The following is a 22,757-nucleotide window of genomic DNA, read 5'->3' on the forward strand; positions in this document are numbered from 1 at the left end:
TGTTGGTATTCCAATGTCTAACGGGAATCCCCAGTTCATCTCCCGAGTTATTCTTTACATGTAATGAAGAAGGAATGAAATACCTAATGTAACTCAGTCAAGGGTATATTATCAAAGCACCATCACCTGCATATGGTGAAAACCTTTTATTTAGCTAATACTTTTGTTCCATTTACTATTAAAAAAAAGTTCCTTGAAAGATTGCATAAATACAGTACTCTACTAAACTCAAGAAATTACCGAGCAGTGACTCCGCCATAGCAGAAACAGAGAAACCTAGTGTACTTACCGTAACTTTTCTATTTTTTTGCTCATCTCATTCAATAATTTAATTTGAAATTAATTGAATGCGCTAAAAGACACTGCAACTATATGATGTGTTCCATTTATGTTCTGTTGGGTAGAGTATTCTTTTGACTTATTTGACATTTAAATAGCAGACATCACAGACTCCTTGCATGTTGTCTGTGAAAGTCTGCTTAAGAGTGAGAACTTTTTTTGTCCTTGGTGTACCATGACTAAGTTAAGTAGCTTAACAGAAAAGATCGTCCCAAATTAGCACGCTGATATCCCTGTTTATTCTCAACTTTTTATAAGAACTTTTTATTGGACAAAAGAGATGATTGAGGACTTCAGGACGATGAAGGTCAACCACTTTCCATTACACATCTGAAATGGAGAGCACAAAGATCCTTGGCGTGCATATAAAGGACAACCTACCCTGAATCCACCTCATTGGCAGTGCCTGCATTTCCTGAGGAGGTTGAGGAGGGCCCCCATCTTGATAACCAATTGAGAGTGTCCTGTATGGCTGGAAACCATCAGACTGGGAGTCTTTTTAGTGGATCATCAAAACAGCCGTCATCACTGGGGATCTCCTTTCCCTCTACTGATGATATCTACCAGGAGTGTTATTTAAATGCAGTTCAAAGAATTAGTGAGGGCTCTTTCCTTCCAGCATATAGCACCTTTGACCCACTACCATCAAGGAGGAGGTACAGGAGCATCAAAATCAGGACTGCCAGGTTGGGAAATAGTTTCTTCCCACAGGCTGAGAGAGTGATGAAAAGTATCCTGTCACAGAGGTAATCATCCCAAAATATTTGTATTTTTATTTAAATTATATCTTAACATATATATGTAATTATTATGCGCTGGGTATTGTGTGCAGAGCTGTTGGCGCCATGGACCGGAAAACTCTGTTTCATCTGGCTGTATATGTACAGTCAGCTGATAATAAACTTGAACTTATACATATGAAAAACATGCTTGGAACAAACTTGCTCACTTAGGTGGGCATTATGAATGAACATAAAACGAACTGCTTTGAAGCACATTGCATTACACAAAGGCATTGTCTGGGATTTCCATCTTCCATTTGCTCTCACCTCTGGGTCAGGAGGAAATAAAGCTTTGGAAAGACGATACATGTTCTGCAGGCTGAACTGGATGCTGGTGTTTGTTATTCTCAGCTCGTGCATGTTGCTGGAACAATCCCGAGGGCAGATGTCACTCTCTCCAGCAAAGGGAGACACTGTAATTGTGTTTTTGAGTTCATACTGAGGTAAATTGTCTGTAATTCCTCCATCAACATATCTCTGTGAATTAAACAAAGCTAAAGTTGGAATTAAACGATAAACATCAGTAAAATAATTTTCTATTACCTTAATACAGTGACTCAATCCACAGCAATAAATGAAGACGTATATTGTTTTAGCCAACTTCACATCAATGAAAATGTGGGTACTCGTGCGCAGAGGAAACTGCAAGCTTTCTCCCGGTACCATGTCTGACCATCGTCTGCTTTTAAATGCCAGCTTCAAGAATATCCATTCTTTGGAGAACCTTTTCACTCATGGAGAGGAGTTGGAACTGAGGGATAGGATCATCCTTTATCTTGTTGAACGGTGGAAAATATGTGTTTTTTATGTGGTAATATCTACATTTCTTTGGCTTGGCTTCGCGGATGAAGATTTATGGAGGGGTAATGTCCACGTCAGCTGCAGGATCGTTTGTGGCTGACAAGTCCGATGTGGGACAGGCAGACACGTTGGCAGCGGTTCTTACATTTACCAGTGTGCAAATTGTACTTGGTCAGTAACTTTAAAAATTGTCGCTGATTTGTTCAACACTTCATAGAGGCAAAGAAAATGTGCGTAAAGGGAATAAAGCCACTTTGGCATTACAGCTTAGCACTGGAGAAAATAGAAATCGATTTATGTTTGACACCTCAGGTGCAATTTCCATATTCCTTTATGACTTTGAAGGAGGGTATAGATGTATCCAAAACATCTCAGTACGGTTGAAAATGAATGAGAAGGAAATATCATGCCTGAAATGTACTGTTTGGAAGTTTGGTCTTTAACCTTGGAGTAGAAAAGGTTATCAGCAGTGATCAAACTAGGAATTTTGACACAGTAAGTAAAGAGCCGTTTCCATTGCAGGAAGGACACAGGTTTTATGTAATGGCTGCATACAGAGAGAGGTGAGATTTTTCCTCAACGATATGTATAGTGGCATGGAACATGATGCCTAAAAAAATGGAAGAGAAAAACTTTAAATGCTCTTGATTGGAAATAGAACTGATTTGATGATATTCATGTTTCCTTATAATGGAGAATTATGCCATTTTGGCCCATTGACCTTATGCAATCACATCTGTAGGACATAGAATGGTACAACACAGAAACATGATGACAATTGTGCTCTATCTCTTCGGCCTGTACATGGTCCCTATCTCTCCATTCCCTGAATATTCACGTGTATATCAAAATGTCTCTTAAACATCACTATTGTGCCTACTTCCATCACTTCCCCTGTTAGTGTGTTCCAGGCATCACCACTTTATGGGCAAAAAAAATTGCCTCGTAAACCTTCTCACCTGAAACCTACTCCCTCTCGAATTAGACTTTTCTATCCTGGGAATAAGACACTATCTACACCTCCCATATTTTTATAAACTTCTATGAGGTCTACCCATAACCTCTGATGCTCCAAACAAAACAATCCAGCCTGTCCTTATAGGTAATACACTCCAATCCACGCAAAATTTTGGTGAAACATCTTTCACACCTTCTCCGATGCTTCTTGATCCTTCCTGTAATGTGGCAACCATAGCTGCTCATAATACTCCAAATGTGGCTTAACCAAAGCTTTACACAGCTGCAATGTGTCTTCTCCATTTTTATACTCAACTCCCCAACTGATGAAGATACAACGTGCATTCTTAACCACCTTATATACCTGTCTGGCTATTTTCCAGGAACTATGCACTTGCATCCCAAGATCCCTTTGCACATCAATCCTCCGAGAGTTCCTGCAATTATTTGTAAATGTTCCTCTTACTATTGACTTCTCAAAGTGCAACACCTTACTTTTGGCCAGATTAAATGTCAGCTCTTTTGATGTATAGATCACAATACACTTATCTTCATTTCCCCTGAATGGATCTGTTTGCTGCCATGAGCCAAAATGATCCTCGAAACTGTACACCAGCATGTTAACAGCCATTGAGAGACATGGAGAGCAGCAAAAACACTTAAAATAAATGCAACTTGGAAAGTGGGATCGTTCATCATGGAGGCAACTTTATGTTTGTCAAAGAACACAAGAAAATCAGAACACGAGCAAGCCATCTGGATCCTCAAGCCTGCCTTGCTATTCATTACAATAATCTGCTCAAACTAGGAGATTGATCGGGATGTTAGAGGAATTTAGTTATGGGGAGATATTGGATAGGCTGTGTTGCCCTTCTCTGGAGCAAAGTATGTAAAACTATGAGAGACATAGATCCAGTTGTCTAAAAACTTTACTCATGGCATGGATATCAATAATAAAAAATGACAATAGATTTAGGGTGAGAGGAGGGTGTTTTAAAAATGATCTGAGGACTAATTACATTCAGACAAACGCTGGAATAGATAGGGCATGGAAGAACATGGTTCTATCAGGGGAACTGGGATTTGTAGAGATGGGAGAAAAGGTTGGCATGGATGTTGGGGTTGGGGGGAGGGTGGGAGTTTATGGAGGGCCCATTTCTGTGTTGTACAGTTCTAGGTCTCTCTATGACTGGTTTCTGCTCCAGCTAGCTCTCAATTCTTTGCTCTTTCAGAAAATGATATACCGGTCCTGCTTCAGGAGGTTAAAAAGGCTACTATTTTTGAAAAAGACTGCCGGCACCTTTCAACCTGATGGACAAATTAATTGAATAATAACCTTCGAATTCTCTTCTGGACATTTCATGGACACTGCAAGTATACTTGTGCAGCAGCATCCAAGCTGACCGATTGACACAAGGTCATGATGGACTCTTGTACACACCGTGATAATAAGCGATGCTTTGCCTTGGTGACACTTCTCCACCCAAACCTCTATAATAGCAAAATCCTAAAATAGTGCTTTAGTTCTTGAGCCTACACAGAATTGAATAATTTGAGTAAAGAGATGAAAATTTTACATACATCACCAGAAAATGTCAGAGCACTGCAGCCGGGAAAATTGTCATGTTTACTTGATTTTGACCTTTTTGAGGTATGCACAATTCTCTGAACTAAAGCCGTATGCCCAAGTATGACTCAGGGATCACAAGTTGTGTCCCTTCTTTCAACTTTATCACTGCAAGGACTTAGGTTAATGATTAAAGTACTCGGGTTCTATTACAGTTAAACCTCAGCTTCGTGCCAATCCACGCAATAAACCCATAGAGCCCTCCCATATTTTCAAATAATACTTGGAAGTCTGAAAGGGACTCCAGTTAAATTTTGCATCATGTGAGTAGCAGAATAGCAGATCATTAGCACGCCCTCCAGAGATGTTGACATTTCATAAGGTTGTCCCTTGCAGATGACATACTTCCAGTTTAGGGAATGCATCAACATGGAACAAATAAGCTTTACAGCAAGAAAGCTAGATTGGACATAGCACATTTCAACCCTTGCACAACACAATAAAATGAAATTGGAGCAGGAGTGGGCCATTGGGCCCTTCAGTCAGGAATCAGACCTTTGACGAGGGCCACCCCAAATTTTGTTGAACGTATTCCTCAACTTGTGATTGCAATAATGTCATGGAAGAAAAAGAGAGGACTGTAATGTACCCATGCCTGCTGGCGATTTAAGAAAAAGTAGGAACTCGGTGTCCAGAGACTGCAAGAGGATATAATGTGTGAAAATCTGATGTTACTCATTTTGCTCAGAACAAAAGGAAATAAAATTTTATTTGATGATGGGAAACTCCTCAATGTTAGCAGAGAGGGAAAATGGTTAGCTGCTCAATGAAATGTAAGTTAGTCGGCAGGTTCAGCAGATAAATAAATATACTGTCCACCGTTGCTCAAGTAGCACAAGGAGAAATTAAGTCCTTTTTCAATTGTAAAAGGCTTTGGTGAAGCAACATTTGGAATATCATGTATAGTTTTGGTCTTCAAATCCAAGGAAGGAGACACAGCCTGGAACTGGTACAATCGTTACCAGATTGACTTTTGGTTAAAGAATTGCCCAGTGGGAATAACCAGATTTTGTTTTTACTTATTCAAAGGTCAACGGTTATTTTCCATGGTTATTTCCCATCATGGTGCCTATTAGAATGTGGTGATACATTAGCGGTTTGAACTGCTGAGGTTCTTCTACCTACAATGCTCCTGTTATGCTTGTCCCTTCCAGAAGAACCACTTTACATGGGTTTAACACTTAACCAACTTTATTTTCTTTGAGCTGCTTCAACCGACTGCTAACCAGCTTCTGTCATACATCGCTTCTGGTTTCCAGGCAACCACGCGCATCGCATGCTAAGAAATACGGTACTTATTTACACACATACTAACACATCTCCGACAATACTCCTGTGGAGGGAGTGACAGAGTGACAGATACAGACCTGTTGGCAATGACAAAATAGGATACATTTGTCTTTACAGGGCAAACAATTTTGTGTATTATGTGTACTTGACAAAACAGGAATCTTGAATCATTTCAACTTCAGAATGGTGTGTGATATTGCCGTGTGGCCACTGCCGTTGACCTTTTTGGTGATAGAAGTCACCAGATTGGGATGTGGAATCAAGTATGTGAGCAACTGCAGTGTATCTTGAACTCAGTACAAATTGTAACAAGAAAGTGCATCACTGAAGTGAGGTAAGGAATGAAGATAGCGAATGTTGTGCTAATCAAGCAGACTGTTTTGTCCTGAATGGTGTTCAGGTATGTAGAGAATTCTTTCCCATTCCTGACATGTGACCTTAGGTTTTGGAAGAGTTTGGGGTGGGGTGGAAGGGGCTAGAGCGACATACCTCTAACCTGCTCTTGAGCCTACTGCAATCATGCTTTCCGACTTTGTGGTTGAAGCAAACTCATGAATGAAGTGGCTGAAAATGGTTGGACCCATGACATTGTCTTGAAGAACTCCTGTCGTCCTTGCTCGGAGAGGATTAATCTCCAATGATCATAATCATTCTCGTTAGGGTGAGGTATGACCAGCTGATTTCAGTTTCACCTGGACTCCTACATACTACACTTGCTCAAAAGCTCCCCACAGCAACTCAGGCCTCATATGATCAGACATATTCCCTTAATTCGAGCCATCCCTTCCTCAACTTCTCTTCAACAACTTTTCTGACCAAGTAAATATCTTCGATCTGAAACAGTGACTCTCTCTTTCTCTTTCCAAAGACGCTGCCTGACCTCCTGAGTGTTTCCAGCATGTTTGTATTTTTCTTTCAGATTTTCAAGTCTGCTGCTTTTTTGGATTTCCGTACACTGTATTTGCTGTGTGCATATTTACTGCCAGAGTTTCTACATCAAGGGTTCTACTGGAAAAATATTTCAAAGCCCGTAAAGCACTTTCGAAGTTGTGAAATTTTGAAAGACCCTATACAAATGCAGAGCTGTCTTAACTGGTCAATTAGTACCTTGGCATCAGAGTGTTTTAATTCCTGTATTTAATTTTCCATTTGGCTTCAGTTACTTCAATAGCAAATTAATCAAATGAGAAGATTAGGGTGAAAATGCTATTGAAGTAAAACAGCCTCTCTCTTATTGTACATGCACAATAAGGAACATCAATTTACTACAGGCTAGGTTATTAAAACTGTCAATAACTCTGAGAGCAAAATTCACCATTTGTTTGTCTGAAATAACATGTCATATTGAATTTCCAATCATTTAGCTCACTGCTGTACTTTAATCACTGGTACAAATCTTTTCATGATAGACAAAGCTGTAAACAGATGTTTCCATTTGTCTCTATTTGAAATTAAATTATATGCAGTTAAACCAGTTCTAAACTAAGCAAAAAGCACAAAATTCAGAGACAGCAATTTTTCCAGTTGCTGCACCCAACCGATCCTCTTACTGCCACTTCAACTTCTCCATTTTGCACAGGGTAATTTTCTGATTTCAGTTAATACATTTGGAAAATGTGCTAACCAGACACAAACGGGAAAACAAACCATCAAGGATGTAATTCACGGCACAACTCTCTTTCATGTTTTCTGATCAAAATTGCTGGAATCCAGGCAGATGCATGATACACAAGAAGAAGAAAGATTAGGAACATTGAGAAGGAGATTATGAAGAAAAGTAAAATTAAAAAGAAGAAAAACTAAGAAAACAAGTTGAACTTTTAAGAAGAGCTAATTTTCAGCAATTATGATGCATAAAACATCATTGTACTTAGAGTTGGGATTTGTGCAACATGTTTCATAGCCACTCCACTTTTCAAAGTGCTTTATGGACAAATTATATATAATTTATTATTGTAATGAAGCACCATCCCACAATAGCAATGAGGTAACCAACCATATAAGGGAGTGAAAAACAAGAAGCAGGCTCTGCTATACCACAACAGGTTCTGGACAGGCTTCAAATGAATGGTTACATTAGGCACTCAATTAAATCTGTTACTGTTTTCCATAATCAAGGTTGCCCATGAGATAAAGAGACTACAAGGCATAACTGAAAGTTTCCCCTTGTGTCTCCCGATCTCAAGGTTGTTGTTCATTTGAGAGGCCTCAACCTTGGGTAGTGAATAACTTCATTTAGTAACACACCTGCCCAGTGCCTTGGGGTATTTTGTTTCAGTAAATTTCACAGGACATTGACCAAACTGAAATTATTTACCCAGATATTTTTAATGTACTCCTTCAATGCTGTGAGTTTAAACACATTTTAAAAGAAGTGAGCTGCATTTCAACTTCACTGCAGTGAATTGCAACCACGATTGTTTTGTAAAGTTTGCACATTGTGAAGCAGCTGAGGGGAAACGTTGGCAAGCACTATCTGATTTCCAAGTTGGAATGGGATCTGAAGTTAGTCATCAGTGGATTTTCTGAGAAAGAGCGTTCGGAGAACAGTTGTATGACCTTGTGTTTGTTGTTGTGTTAATTGTTTTCTTTGCAATGTGACATCTCCCCAGTTCAAATTAGAAGTTAACAAATTACATCTTGTGTCAACTGAAAGCCAAATTATTCATTAAATCCTGCAACTATAGATATCCACAAAAATCCAATTATTTTGAAGAAAGAGAGCTCTTGTTAAAACTCCAACAAGAGATGCAATGATGGAGGTGGTGAGGTGGAACTGGAGATACTCAGTCTGAACCACACAGTCATTTCTAAGATTTATGTGCTTGGTAGTTGAAGAGTAAGTAAGGGGAACCAAAGGAATATATTGCATTCAATTGGCAACTAAAATATGCTAGGACAAAAAAAGATGAAAAATATAAAAGCTACCCTGAAAAGTCTGGGTATCAACTGTTATGGGAAGAAGGCAGGAGAGTGGGGCTGAGTGAGAGACTGGATCAGCTCAGAATGGCTGAATAGACTCAATGGACTGAATGGCCTACTTCAAGACAAGCTTTCAAATTGGTTCTGCAATTATCTGGCATTTTCTGATTGGATGGCAGAAGAACAATCATGGGTACGTTTGTCTATTTTCCAAGTTACTCTGCTGACCCCTTGGAGCAGTCAACTGGAAAGGCAAGAAAGACTTCTGTGCTGACACTCTGGAGCATAACTATAGTTTTAGGACACTATTTCTTGTGGTTTCTCTCAACTAATGTGCTACCTTTGGCCATAAGGAACAACAGGGGTCTGAATGTATCTCAGCTGCAGCTCCCAGTGGGCTAGGCTGAAGCCCTTTTTTCCACTGGCACCTTGTCCCATGAATTAACTGGGAATTTACTAGGATAGCATCCAGTGAAAAAGGAACACTGTCGTCAAATGACGTCATTTCAGGCCAGGGATTAACCATCTCTACCCCTACTCATATCCCTGACGTGCTGATAAAACCAGTGGAAAAGGGACAGCAGAAAGTCACGCGTTTCCAGTTGAAGGTAGAACACTCTGATCCCTGGGGATGAGTTGTGTTCAGTGGAAAAGTAATTAGTGCCCCAGTTAAGGGTGGCCCTGTGGAAACAGCATAAAGGGCTTCCTATCCCAGGTCAATGCACAGCCAATTAACTGGGATGCCAGTGGAAAAGGTGCTTGAGAGAGACTGTCCCCAGTAATGAATGGCTAGACAGAGGCAAGAGACAGACAAATGGTTGACCCAATGCCTGACAAGCTGATGACCAAGAACCCCAGGCTCTTCACATAACCCTTTCTGTAATCTAGCCAATGCCAAAGATGGCCAGTGTCTATGAAGCAGCTGTAGTAGTACAGGATGTTAGACAAGCTAAAATTTTGTTCATGCTCATCAATGCTTTAGAAAGCCCTGTAACAGTGAAATTCAACTTAGAAATTAATAAGCAACAAGTATTTCTGCAAATCCCAGAGGAAAGCACTTGAGGGATGGGGTTGATGGATAATTGGGTGACCTGTTTGCCCAAAAAAATTGCAAGCTAAAGTTCAGGGGCAGAACCAGGGGTTATGGTGGAAAAGAGTGATTGGCTAGATGTCCGCCTCAAATCAAAGCAATGTGCACTGACAAACACAGTGTATGCTCAGATCGATTTATCTAGTGCTTGGAAGCAATATCATGGAAATCCATGCACATTTTCCCAAGAACCTTTTTGAAGAGATTGGTAGTTGATCTATCTTGGGCAAAGCACAATTCCAGGATCAATTTGCAGACTGATTGATCTCAGCCAGATGCCTAAATTAGGGAAAGATCACACAAGGAGGAATGCCTGCTGCTTAGTGGAGAGCAGGATCCCATGTTTGTTGCAACTTGACAATTAATTACTTTTCAAGCTTTTACTCTGGTGTGTATTTCATTGCACAATAAAGAATACCAACAGGGAGAAGGTGCCAACAGAGTAGGAAAAGGAAGGGGTGAAATTCTAAACCTTTGCATAATGTTCATAACTCAAAGTGTCCGTTAATCTCGATCAAACTACAAATAAAATTCCTTACAGTCTATCTTCAACTTACCACTCCTTGCAGTGTTGGAGGTATTAGTCCACAGTACACTGGAATAAATGTGCTGCATATGCAGGCCTGCAGATAGATCAAATAATGATACAAACTTTATGACTCGAATGTAACAAATTGAGCTTTTGCACTTTGCTGGAAATTGAATGAAATTGATAGAGTGGGAATGGGACTCTGTGTCAGTCTGGAGCCTACACCATAAATCTTTCTTTTATTCATTAGAGAAACTAGGTTTTGGGGAAAAAAATAACAATTTTGGGGTCTAACTGGCCTGAAATTGGTTCGTGTTTTGGCCACTATTTGGAGTTACTTTAATGAGTTTTCTTTCCTCAGGTCAAACTTGAGTAATACAGACAGGCCTTAATTAATTTCAATTGGGGTCACCCATTCTTGCACACGGACTATGGTATCGTTCATGCTTCATTTCATGAAGAGGAATTTTTTTTTATATTAGATTCATGTCCTTTTTGGTCAAATTGAACACAGAAAATGCTGAAAACAACACAACAGTTCAGGAATATGGAAAGAGAAACAGAGCTTAATGTGTCAGATCATTGATTCTTCATTGCTTTTCTTTCTCTTTCTCGACCCGCTGAGAATTTTCAGCATTTTCTGCTTTTATTTCAGATTTCTAACATTTGGAGGTTATTTTTATGATTTTTACATTTTCTTGAAAGAAAGCATAGAGTTCTCTCGATGCCTTTGAGGAAATTGGTCCTTGAAATAACAAATGCAAAATATCTGCTGCAACAAACCAACTTTAACTAATACAGATCTACATGACTGTGTGAGTCACTCTTGCCATATGAAGAGATTATGTAAACACAACTATTATATTGCAAAAGAAAATGTTATTTTAATATTGGGTGGAATTCAGCCAAATTTGACTTGTCTACTGAAAAAAAAGAGGAAAGAAAATTAAATTATATTAATTCCAAGTCATTGCCAAAACAATTACAGTCCAAACTAAAACCGACTCAACATTAGTGAGGGCACTGCCCATTTTGGTGCTTTTTTGTTACAAGAAAATTTCTCCAGCTCCAAAACAACCATGATTATCCATGGAAACCACAAATGTGAACAGAACCATTTCATTTGTCTGAATCAAAGCAGTTTTCCAATGATAAATTCCCAATGATTAACATCTGAAGAGTGATAGAATTGTGGAGTTTTACAGCATGAAAACAAGCGCTTTGGCCCAGCATCCATACTGACCAATTTGTTTACCTAACCAGTCCCATTTGCCTATATTTGGCTTATATCCTAAAACTTAAGAGGAACACAAAAGGTGCAGATATTGGGATCTTTAGTAAACAAAGTGTTGTTGGAAGAACTCAGCAGGACTGACCACATCCGTGGGTTGAAATGGTCAGTCAACATTTCCGGTCTGGATTTTTAGGGGAAAGAAGCCGGGGAGAGACCCACAGCTGATTGAATATACGACAGAAAGTGTGAGAGGTGAAAAGAGAGGAGAAAAAAAAACACTGGGATGGGGGGGGGGGTGAAGAAAAGTTAGAGAGAGGGGGAAGGAAAATAGTAAGTACAGGAGGAAGGAAAGAGGAGATGGAAACAATGGAACCAGTGGTTACCCTGAATCAGAAAAATCTACATTCATCCCATTATGTTTAAGACTAAACATGCTCAAGTTTATGTTTGGTCTCATCCTGACAATAGATGAAGCTAAGAACACATAGCATTGTAGGAATGGTTGGGGTGGAGGGGTGTTAAAATGATTGGAGTAGTGGGGGAGGGGAAGGTAAAATCCTTCTACACCTTTACTATCCATGTTCCTGTCCAATTGTCTTTCAAATATTACAACTGTACCCACTTCTACCATTTCTTCTGCAAGCTCATTCCATATGCACCAACCTCTGTGTGGAAAATGGAGCCCCACAGGTCCCTTTTATATTTCCACGCCCCTCACCTTAAATCTTTATCTCCGAGTTTTAGACTCCCCAACCCTGGGGAAATGAAAGAGTGCAGCTATTTGCTTTATCGATGTTCCTCATGATTTTATTAACCTCTGGGAGAAAAGAACTTAAGAAACAGGAGTTATATGGCTCATTGAGCCTTCTCTGCCACTCAAAAAGATCGTGGCTGATCTGGGCATGGATTCAGCTCCACCTTTTCCTCATTGATGCACCATCAATAACTCCAAAAGACTGGAAGTTATGTAAAACTGATAGGCATTTATTAGCAATAGAATGGAGCCATGTCCATGCTGGTCGACTGCCCAATTGCCCTGAGCTGGGGAGGGGGCTGTGCCAACAGTCACCTTTAGTTAGGAGTTTGTGGAAGGAGCCACAGGTACAGTTGGCCAATGGGCATGCACAGACAGTTAAATATACAGTGGTTTACCACATTCAGCCCGTTTTTAAAAGAGTTTGGCAGGGTGAAGTCCATCAGATGTTATCATGTTAAGTCTTTTGGGTGGTCTGATCTGCCACTGTGACCATCGTAGTGCTGGCTGCTGCTGCATCACAGCAATGGGGTCCTGGACAGTCTGGGGTGCCTGTATGCAGTTGTTGTCGTTGAGTGGAAACATGGCAATGTCTGGCATACCTTCTGTTGGGGCTGGGGTAAGATGCCATGGCTCTGGTGCATCGTAGATGACGATAAGTGAAGGGAGTGTGGGGTGATCAGTAATGGTCTCCTGAAATCCTAAGGGCACCAGGTCCCATTAGGTGTATTGGGGGTTGGCATGAAGAAGGGGGACCCTTTCAACCTGGGGGTCAGGCTTATGGACCCTCGCGTGCTTCCAGAGTAGGACCAGCCCTGGGGATGACAGCCAGACTAGCAGTGTGGTCACTGTTGCAGACTTCCTGGGGAAGGAAAAAATTCTTTCATGTGGAGTGGTATTGGTGGCAGTACATAGGAGTGATCTGATGGAGTAGAGTACCTCAGGGAGGACATCTTTACAGCAGGAGACTGGAAGGCCTCTAGACTGCAGAGCTAGGAGGATGGCCTTCCAGACAGTGACATTCTTCCTTTCCACCTGCCCGTTCCCTTGGGGGTTGTAGCTGGTGGTTCTGCTCTGGCAATGCCTCTGGCCAGCAGGTACTGGCACAGCTCATAAAGGATGACCCCTGGTCACCATGGATATAGCAGGGAAACCCAAACAAAGAGAAGAGGCTGTGTAGGGCCTTGATGACTGCGGGAGCTGTCACGTCTGGGCAGGGGATGGTGAATGGAAAACATGAGTACTTATTGATGATGTTGAGAAAGTACACATTGTGGTCAGAGGAGGGGAGGGGTCGTTTGAAATCGATGTTCAGATGCTCAAAGGGGCAGGTGGACTTTACCAGCTGTGCTTTGTCTGGTCGATAGAAGTGTGGTTTGCACTCCGCGCAGACCTGGCAGTTTCTGGTCACAGACCTGATCTCCTCAATGAAGTAAGGCAGATTGCGGGCTTTGATTAAGTGGAAGAAGCTGATAACTCCAGGGTGGCAGAGGTCGCTGTGGAGGGTTTGCAATCGGTCTATTTGTGTGCTGGCACACGTTCCATGGGATAGGGCATCTGGGGGGCTCTGCGTTTCCTGGACCGGAACATTATAATTGCAGGTGGAAAGTTCCATTCTCCATTTCAGTATCTTGTCGTTTTTGATTTTACCTCACTGCTGGTTGCTGAACATGAAAGCCACTCCCTGTTGGTCAGTCAGCAAGGTCAATTGTTTGCCGTCTAGGTAGTGTCTCCAGTGTCGTACTGCCTCGACAATGGCTTGGGCCTTTTTCTTGACAGAGGAGTGTCAAATTTTGGGGCCCTGGAGGGTGTGGGAAAGGAAAGTAATGGGTCTGCCTGCCTGGTTAAATGTGGCAGCCAATGTGAAGTCATATGCATCGCTTTCCACCTGGAACGGGATGGATTAATCCGCGGCAATGTTTGCCTTGATGCAGCTGAAAGCTGCGTGGGCCTCTGGTGCCGGGAGAATTGAGGTAGATTTAACGGGGTGGGCCTTGTCTGCATAATTGGGGACCAACTGGGCATAGTAGAAAGAGAAGCCCAGTCACCTTTTCAGGGCTTTGAGGGTGTGGAGAAGGAGGAGTTCCAAAAGCAAATCATGCGATCGGGGTTGGGAGTGATGACTCTGTTCTCCAAGACGCAGCCAAGATGGCAAGGCGGGGGTGTGAAATATGCATTTAGCCTTGATGTATGTGAGATTAAGGAGATTGGCAGTCTGGAGGAATTTTTGGAGATTGGCATCATGGTCCTGCAGGTCATGGCTACAAATAGTGATGTGGTCCAGATATGGTAATGTGGACCACAGTTCATACCTGGCCGACCATTCAGTCCATCTCTTGCTGGTAGACTGAGACACTATTGGTGACGCCGAAAGGAACCCACAGGAAATGGTAGAGGTAGCCATCCGTCTCGAAGCCAGTATATTGGCGGCCCACTGGGTGAGTGCCGTGGCTGTCGTTGGGTCATTGGCTGGATGTGTCGATAGCGGTGCTATGTGTTCACAAAGTACATCGGTCGCTGGTGGTGCATGGTGGTGGCTGCACATCCCAAGATGGCAACTCCCAGGGCAACCATGAGGCGGCTGCATTTTTGGCCAAGTAGGCTCCCATATTCTGGAGGGCCAACTCCATTGTGCCAGCCAGTTCAACTGCCTTCCACAAACTGAACTCCCCTCGCTCTAACAGTCTCTGACAGATGTAGTGAGACCTGATGCATGTGACATACATGTCCCTAATCAGGTCCTTGGGTGTTCTCTGCAGCCATCACAGAGGCTTGTCCAAGAGTTTCTAGAGCCCAGAGGTACTCAACACTCGATTACCCGGGACACTGTTTTTGGGTGGCCAGGAGGTGTCTCGCGTAGACCTCGTTCACCTTCTTCAGGTACTGGCCTTCCAGATGTCCATCACCTATGGGTACGACGCAGCGTCCCTGATCATTGAATATATCAGGGGCCCGACCTGAGAGTATAGTACCTGCAGCTTGTCGTTCTCTGATCAGATGATACCTCCAGGAATGCTTCAAAACAACGCAGCCAGAGTTTGAAGTCGGTGGAGACTTCAGGTGATTGAGGGTCGATTTCCAACTTCTCCGACTTTAGGATCCGCTCCATTGTCAAAATATATTGCTAATAAAATTGAGGCACCATCAATAACTCCAAAAGACTGGAAGTTATGTAAAACTGATAGGCTTTTATTAGCAATAGAATTGAGCCACGTCCATGCTGGTCGACTGCCCTGAACTGGGCAGGGCGCTGCAGAACAGTCACTTTTATTCGGGAATCTGTGAGAGGAGCATCGGCCAATGGGTGTGACCAGAGAGTTAAATATACAAGCAGTGGTTTACCACACCCATCATCTTAATTCCCCTACTCTGTAAAATTCTATTTGTGACTTAAATATTTTTAATAAGGAAGTCTCCAGTGCTTCCTTGGGTAGAGAGTCCTAACCTCATAATTCAAGCCCACCAGGCCCAAGAACATTTTTGTGAACATTTTCTACACCCTGTTCAGTTATTGCTGAGTGATCAGAATAGTGACAGTTTTCCATTTCACTAGGACACTTTTAGAAGAACAAAGAAGGTTTCAATTTTACCTGGACAACTTCCTCTTTGTTGTTGAACGCCGTCACCAGAACATTCTCTCCATCAGACACGCGGGTCAAAGAAATGCCCAGTCGACCCGTTGCCAGCTCGTGTGCATTATCTGGAAGCCCCTTGTAAAGCCGGCTGCGGATAATCTTCACAATGTTAAAGGAAGGATGGAGAGGCCCCAGAAATCTCTTGCGTGCTTCTTTGGAAACATCGATAATGTTTGCACCAGCCTCTACTGAAAAAGAAATATTTTCTGTAAATATATATTTTCTCAAACTTCTACGATAATTTCCCCATATACTGGCAGTTAACATACAGCTCACCACTATTGGTTAACCAATCTCAATGGACCAGTGCACTTTTGCAAGGGAAAATGACTCAGAAGGTCATGCTACATCATTATCTCATGAACTTTATTGGCAGAACACAAGCACGGGCTTTAAATGAGGACTACGTAAGCTCTGTTTGAAAGACTTCCATGTAAAACTCACCAATGACACTTTTCATCTGTGCTCGTGAATAGCTAGTCTTGAGGAAATTCTTATTTTGTGCAGCCAATCCAACAATTTTCAGCGTCTTCATGAAGAACGTAAAACCATTTGAATTTTATTTTTTTTTAAATTGAAGGTAATTTCCATAAAAGTAGTTGATAAAATTGGACAATATCTTTGGAATTACTCCTAAAAGGGGGATTACATAAATCAAAGCAGAGGTGGGAATCAGACTGAGACATAACAATTGGAGAACAGTGCTGGTCCGATCTGTGCATTTGTATGACAAATACAGTTAATGTTAGTTAATTTCTTGCATCAAGCAGCAAAAATTAAATGAACTTAAATCAGAAATTTCAGACCAATGCTTTAGAGAGGTAGGAATCAGACTGAGACATAACAATTGGAGAACAGTGCTGGTCCGATCTGTGTATTTGTATGACAAATACAGTTAATGTTAGTTAATTTCTTGCATCAAGCAGCAAAAATTAAATGAACTTAAATCAGAAATTTCAGACCAATGCTTCAGAGAGGTGGGAATCAGACTGAGACATAACAATTGGAGAACAGTGCTGGTCCGATCTGTGTATTTGTATGACAAATACAGTTAATGTTAGTTAATTTCTTGCATCAAGCAGCAAAAATTAAATGAACTTAAATCAGAAATTTCAGACCAATGCTTTAGAGAGGTGGGAATCAGACTGAGACATAACAATTGGAGAACAGTGCTGGTCCAATCTATGTATTTGTATGACAAATACAGTTAATGTTAGTTAATTTCTTGCATCAAGCAGCAAAAATTAAATGAACTTAAATCAGAAATTTCAGACCAATGCTTTAGAGAGGTGGGAATCAGACTGAGACATAACAATTGGAGAACAGTGCTGGTCCGATCTGTGCATTTGTATGACAAATACAGTTAATGTTAGTTAATTTCTTGCATCAAGCAGCAAAAATTAAATGAACTTAAATCAGAAATTTCAGACCAATGCTTTAGAGAGGTGGGAATCAGATTGAGACATAACAATTGGAGAACAGTGCTGGTCCGATCTGTGTATTTGTATGACAAATACAGTTAATGTTAGTTAATTTCTTGCATCAAGCAGCAAAAATTAAATGAACTTAAATCAGAAATTTCAGACCAATGCTTTAGAGAGGTGGGAATCAGACTGAGACATAACAATTGGAGAACAGTGCTGGTCCAATCTATGTATTTGTATGACAAATACAGTTAATGTTAGTTAATTTCTTGCATCAAGCAGCAAAAATTAAATGAACTTAAATCAGAAATTTCAGACCAATGCTTTAGAGAGGTGGGAATCAGATTGAGACATAACAATTGGAGAACAGTGCTGGTCCGATCTGTGTATTTGTATGACAAATACAGTTAATGTTAGTTAATTTCTTGCATCAAGCAGCAAAAATTAAATGAACTTAAATCAGAAATTTCAGACCAATGCTTTAGAGAGGTGGGAATCAGACTGAGACATAACAATTGGAGAACAGTGCTGGTCCGATCTGTGCATTTGTATGACAAATACAGTTAATGTTAGTTAATTTCTTGCATCAAGCAGCAAAAATTAAATGAACTTAAATCAGAAATTTCAGACCAATGCTTTAGAGAGGTGGGAATCTTTCTACATTCAACATGGTAAGGCCCTTCTGGAGAGATCTAGGGAATTTCCAAGAACAAATTATAGGAAAACATTCCCCATAAGACCCAGAATTGCTTTTATTGGGAAACATCTTGGGCGTAAGACCTAAAATGAGGCTGTCCAAATTTCAAACACAATTTGTATAGATGGCATTAGCAGCTGTTAATGTATAGTGGTTACCTGGAAGTCTGATCCCCGTCTAGGAATGGCATGATGGAATGTAGAAATGCAAAGTAAAATCATTTACAGTTTGAGGAACAAAAATGATGTTTTTAAATCAACATTTTGCAGCCATATTTATGGCAAATAGCTGAAAATCTTTAGTTTATCTACCCTCATTCTGGAGCACCCAGACTGTACCCCTCCCCTGGATCTAGATAATTTAAGGTCCAGAAGGTGGATGGTGCATCCCTGACAACCTCTCATTTTTTTTCTATTTTTTTTTAGTCTAGTCTTGAACTACCTTTTCTTGCTCTCTATTCTTTTTTCTATTTTTCTTACTTTTTCTCAGAGGGAGGGGAGGGGAAGTACCATTAATTACAGTTAGACATGCAATAGCTATTAATGGATGTATAATTACTAATTTTTTGGAAACTTATTTTGTCCTTTGCACTTGCTTGCCTTGAAATTAAGGTAAATATAATTTTTTTTAAATATTTGGAATAGTCTCCAAAACAAGATAGGAAGAAATCAGGCTATGGGAAAGAATAAGAAGGTGAAGTAGGGCAGTGAAGGAAAGATGCTGTATTTATTAGCCCAGTTTTTTACGGAGTGCCTGCAGTCAATTTAGACTGTAGCTGCATCGTAAAATGTGTAGGGGTCTTGGTGGAAAAATTACAGAATCGAATTTAGCGTGACATTTTTACACTGCCAGCGGAGCAGAAAATTTCCACAAATGATCTGCTTCTCATGGCTGTGTAAAAGTGCCTTTTGATTCCAACTCTACCTTAAATTACATATAGACATCTGCAACAAACCTGGCCTTTTTTGCCAGATTCAACTGGCACATTTTAAGCACTTTGCTTAAGTCTCCAGCCTTTTGCAGCCAAATTAAGTTTGAAAGGAGGCCAGCGTTCAGAAGATACATTACATCAGCATACAATTAACAAGTGCATGCTGACAAACAAATCCATCTCCACAAAGTGGAGTGGAAAGCCACTGCTTCCAACCTTGGCACGGTTTGAAATGCTGAACACAGATGTGTCCTATCTGGATTAGCTCTGAAATTAGCAATTTCTAACGTATCACCAGAACTTTGCTCTCTCTCCCCCTCCCATACCCCACCCCCCATGATAAATCAAGTATGGAAGTATGTTGAATCCTGCAGTCACAACAAAAGGATATCCCAAGTGAAAACATTCAGTATCCAGGAATTTAATGGGACTGTGTTCTTGTACCTGATGAAGTCACTGCAGCAACTCAGAAATGAATGGGGATTGTGGACTGTCAGTGAAAGTGTTTTAACAAATGCAGAAACTTCATTCTTATGCAGTGTAGCGAAAATAAAAGCTCTCACGACTGGAGGGAAAACAAATGCTTTTATTAGCTAAGGGTAGGGTTTCACAGTAGTCTTCAGAAGGGTTCGGGTGTAGGCAGAAAACCAGGGTTATATGTGAGCAGATGGGGACAGAGCCGGGAGCTGGGGCCAGCCATCAGCACAACACACCACCAGTGAATCCCAGTTCACTGCATGCAGTTCCTCCCCAAGCACTGTACTTGAACGCATAAACTTAATGAGGAACATCTCGACAAAACCACTTCATTCAACCAACGAGTTTTTTGCTGTGCCTGTGAAAACCAAGGTGCTCAGGCAAAAGATTCTGAGGCACCACACATTGAACCAATCGGATGACACCATCATTTAACTGACTTGGAATGAAGTTGCATGTGATAAGATAATTGAGAGAGTCTTTGGTTCATAAACCTGTCAAAGAGGCAAAACTTTGTGAGTTTGAACGTCCACTCTGAACGTCTAGCTCTGAACATCCACTGAACAATCATGAGCAATTTTAAAAACCGGTCAAGAAGTAATCACCAGTGCCTCGTGCTTTCTAATATCAAACAATTTTAGTTAAAAAGCAATATTATACAAGTTATAATAAAAATCCTGAATATAAGGTGACACGAAGATGTAGCAGTTCGTGCTCCAGAGACCTTGCTTTGATGAAGAAGTAAGGGTCTTTCTAGTTCAGATTGATTTTGATTAACATATCAGATTAACATGCTGTAAACTAGATTATTTGTTGTCAAGCATTTTGATACTAACACATTGAAAACAAAGCACAAATGAAAAGGGGTTAAATAGGAAAGTCTGCAGATGCAGTCTCCTTTCCTTCGGTTTCCCACCCCAATCCCTTCCCTCTCTATTCAGAGTGCTACCCACTCTTCCCTATCATTTCTCAGCTTTTTTTGCTTCTGCTCTCCCACCCATAGCCACCCATGACTCTTGACTGTTAGCCTGTGCTTCTCCTCCTCCACCTTCCCCCTTCTTCCCCCTCTACCCCCCACCTTTTAATTCAGGCACCTGCCTGCTTTTTTCCTCATTCTTTTTTCTCAGGCCCAAAGCATTTGTCACCCTTTGCTCCCTATTGATGCTGCGCGGCATGCTGAGTTTTTCCACACTTTGTGTATTGTGCAAGAATGCAACAGAATATCCCTTCAAGATCCCCCACCAGGTTGATAATAATTTTCTCCAGAAGTATGAATTAAATCATTATCAACCTCAAAAGTTTAATCTACAAACTTTAGTGATCAACTAATTTGGTCCAAGTAAAAACACAAAAATGCTGGAGAAACTCAGCAGGTCTTGCAGCGTCCAGAGGCGGTAAAGATACATTAACAACATTTTGGCCTTGAGCCTTCCTTCAAGGTATGAGTAGAAAGCAGGCAGGTGTCTGAGAAAGGATGGGGAGAAGCAGGGGTGCAGTGCTAATTTTTAGGTGCCGGAGCTCACCAAAAGCAGTGATAAGGAGGTCTCATGAGACCTGGCCTTGATGGCTACCATGTTATATTTGGCACTGAATAATTGACAGCGAACTGTAGGGTTATGAAGTAGGTTGACCGGTCGTGGAAGAAACAGGTATGTCCAGAATAGAGAAGAGCGCTCAGCTGGAAGAGGGGGGGTGGCTTTCCACCCTCAGCAAGCTCAAGAAGTAATGGAGCAGGCCCAAAGTGGCCCATTGAGGTGCTGGAGAGGCGTTCCAATGAACTTCAGGGAGAAGGAATTAAGGGGCAAGGGGAGGAGCAAGCTAACAGACAAAAAGTGATAATTGGACATGGATAGGAGGGCAGGAGAAGAAAGGTTTGATTGGGGGAGGGGTGGCCCTGTTGGAGGAAAGGAGATGGGGGAAATGGAAAGCGAGAGAGCTAGAAGAAAGGAGAAATAGGGGTAGGGGAAGGAAAGCAATGGAGAGATGGGGTGAGGGTTAATGGACACTGGAGAAGTTAATGTTAATGCCAAGCAGTTGGAGGAGGCTCAGATGGAACTAACTCTCCAATTTACAGGTGGACTTTCTCCAACTAATTTGGTCCTGTGAGTTTTTAAAAAAATATATTAATCCCAATGGATGCATTGCTAAAGTTTTATTTTTAAAGAACTAGAAATCATGGCAGGTGCTTCACTGCTTTTAAAAAAAAAACTACACTGTAAATTTTAGTCTTTCTCCCCAGCTTAAACCAAAAATCAACATCTGGTGTGAAACCAGAACTATACTGATCACAAATGTAGTTTACATTTGGCTTCCCATTCCCATGCTGAACTTATTTTGTTAAGTATGAAAAATAATTTATGGTTACTGCATTGCAATGTCCATTACAGAAAGTAAAGATGAGCATTTCAGGCTTAGATGCTTTGAAACTGGAAATAAAGCTTTCACGAGATATAGGAGCAAAATTAGGCCTGTTGGCCCATCAAGTCTGCTCTGCCATTCTAATCATGAGCTGATCCATCCTCCCACTCAGCCCTATGCCCCAGCTTTCTCCCCATTACTCTTGATAGCTGATTAATCAAATAATCTCTCAATCTCTGCATTAAATACACCCAATGACCTCACTTCCACAGCCGCCTGTGGCAACAAGTTCCACAGACTTGCAACCCTCCAATTAAAGATGTTTTTCAGCATCTGTTTTAAATTGATGCTCTTTTATCCTGAAGTTATGCCCTCTTGTCCGAGAAACCCCTACCATGGGAAACATCCTTGCCTCCTCAACTCTATCTTGTCTTTTCAGCATTTTGAAATGCCTCGATGAAGTTCCCCCTCATCCTTCTGTACTCCAATGAATACAGTCCAAGAGTTGACAATCATTCCTCACATGCTAACCCTTTCATTCCTGGTATCATTCTAGTAAATCTCCTCTATACCCTCTACAACACCAGCATGTCTTTTCTCAACTAAAAGCGCCCAAAATTCAAACAATTCCAAGTGAGGTCCCACCAGTGCTTTATAGAGTCTCAGCATTATATCCCTGCTATTCCTCTAGAAATGAATGCCAACATTGCATTTACCTTCTTCACCAATGACTCAACCTGGAGGTTAACCTTTAGAATATCCTGCATGACAGTTCCCTTTGCACCTCGGAATTTTGAACTTTCTCTCCACCTAAAAATAGCCTGCCCATCTAGTTCTTCTACCAAAGTGCACAACCGTACACTTTCCAACACTGTTCTTTTCAGACCTTTAGTGACCAATTTGCAACTGA

At 41.2% G+C, this 22,757-nt stretch overlaps 1 protein-coding gene across 3 annotated transcripts in view; it reads right to left on the bottom strand.

Moving 5' to 3' along the window:
• The window catches only part of pnpla2 (patatin-like phospholipase domain containing 2), a 75,003-nt gene that overhangs the window by 20,656 nt on the left and 31,590 nt on the right, over window positions 1-22,757 (bottom strand). The window contains exons 1-4 of one of the 3 annotated variants that reach the window (XM_069896976.1): window positions 16,405-16,571; window positions 15,916-16,148; window positions 10,366-10,431; window positions 1,389-1,598 (exon numbers count right to left, since the gene is read on the bottom strand). In XM_069896976.1, coding sequence (XP_069753077.1) covers window positions 1,389-1,598; window positions 10,366-10,431; window positions 15,916-16,148; window positions 16,405-16,495 — 600 coding nt within the window. In that variant the 5' untranslated portion in view covers window positions 16,496-16,571. Of the gene's footprint in view, window positions 1-1,388; window positions 1,599-10,365; window positions 10,432-15,915; window positions 16,149-16,404; window positions 16,572-22,757 lie in introns of those variants that run through there. The other 2 variants (XM_069896966.1, XM_069896985.1) reach the window with 2 other exon arrangements.

Source organism: Narcine bancroftii, chromosome 1 (assembly GCF_036971445.1).
Source record: "Narcine bancroftii isolate sNarBan1 chromosome 1, sNarBan1.hap1, whole genome shotgun sequence".
In the NCBI taxonomy this organism is placed as follows: domain Eukaryota; kingdom Metazoa; phylum Chordata; class Chondrichthyes; order Torpediniformes; family Narcinidae; genus Narcine; species Narcine bancroftii.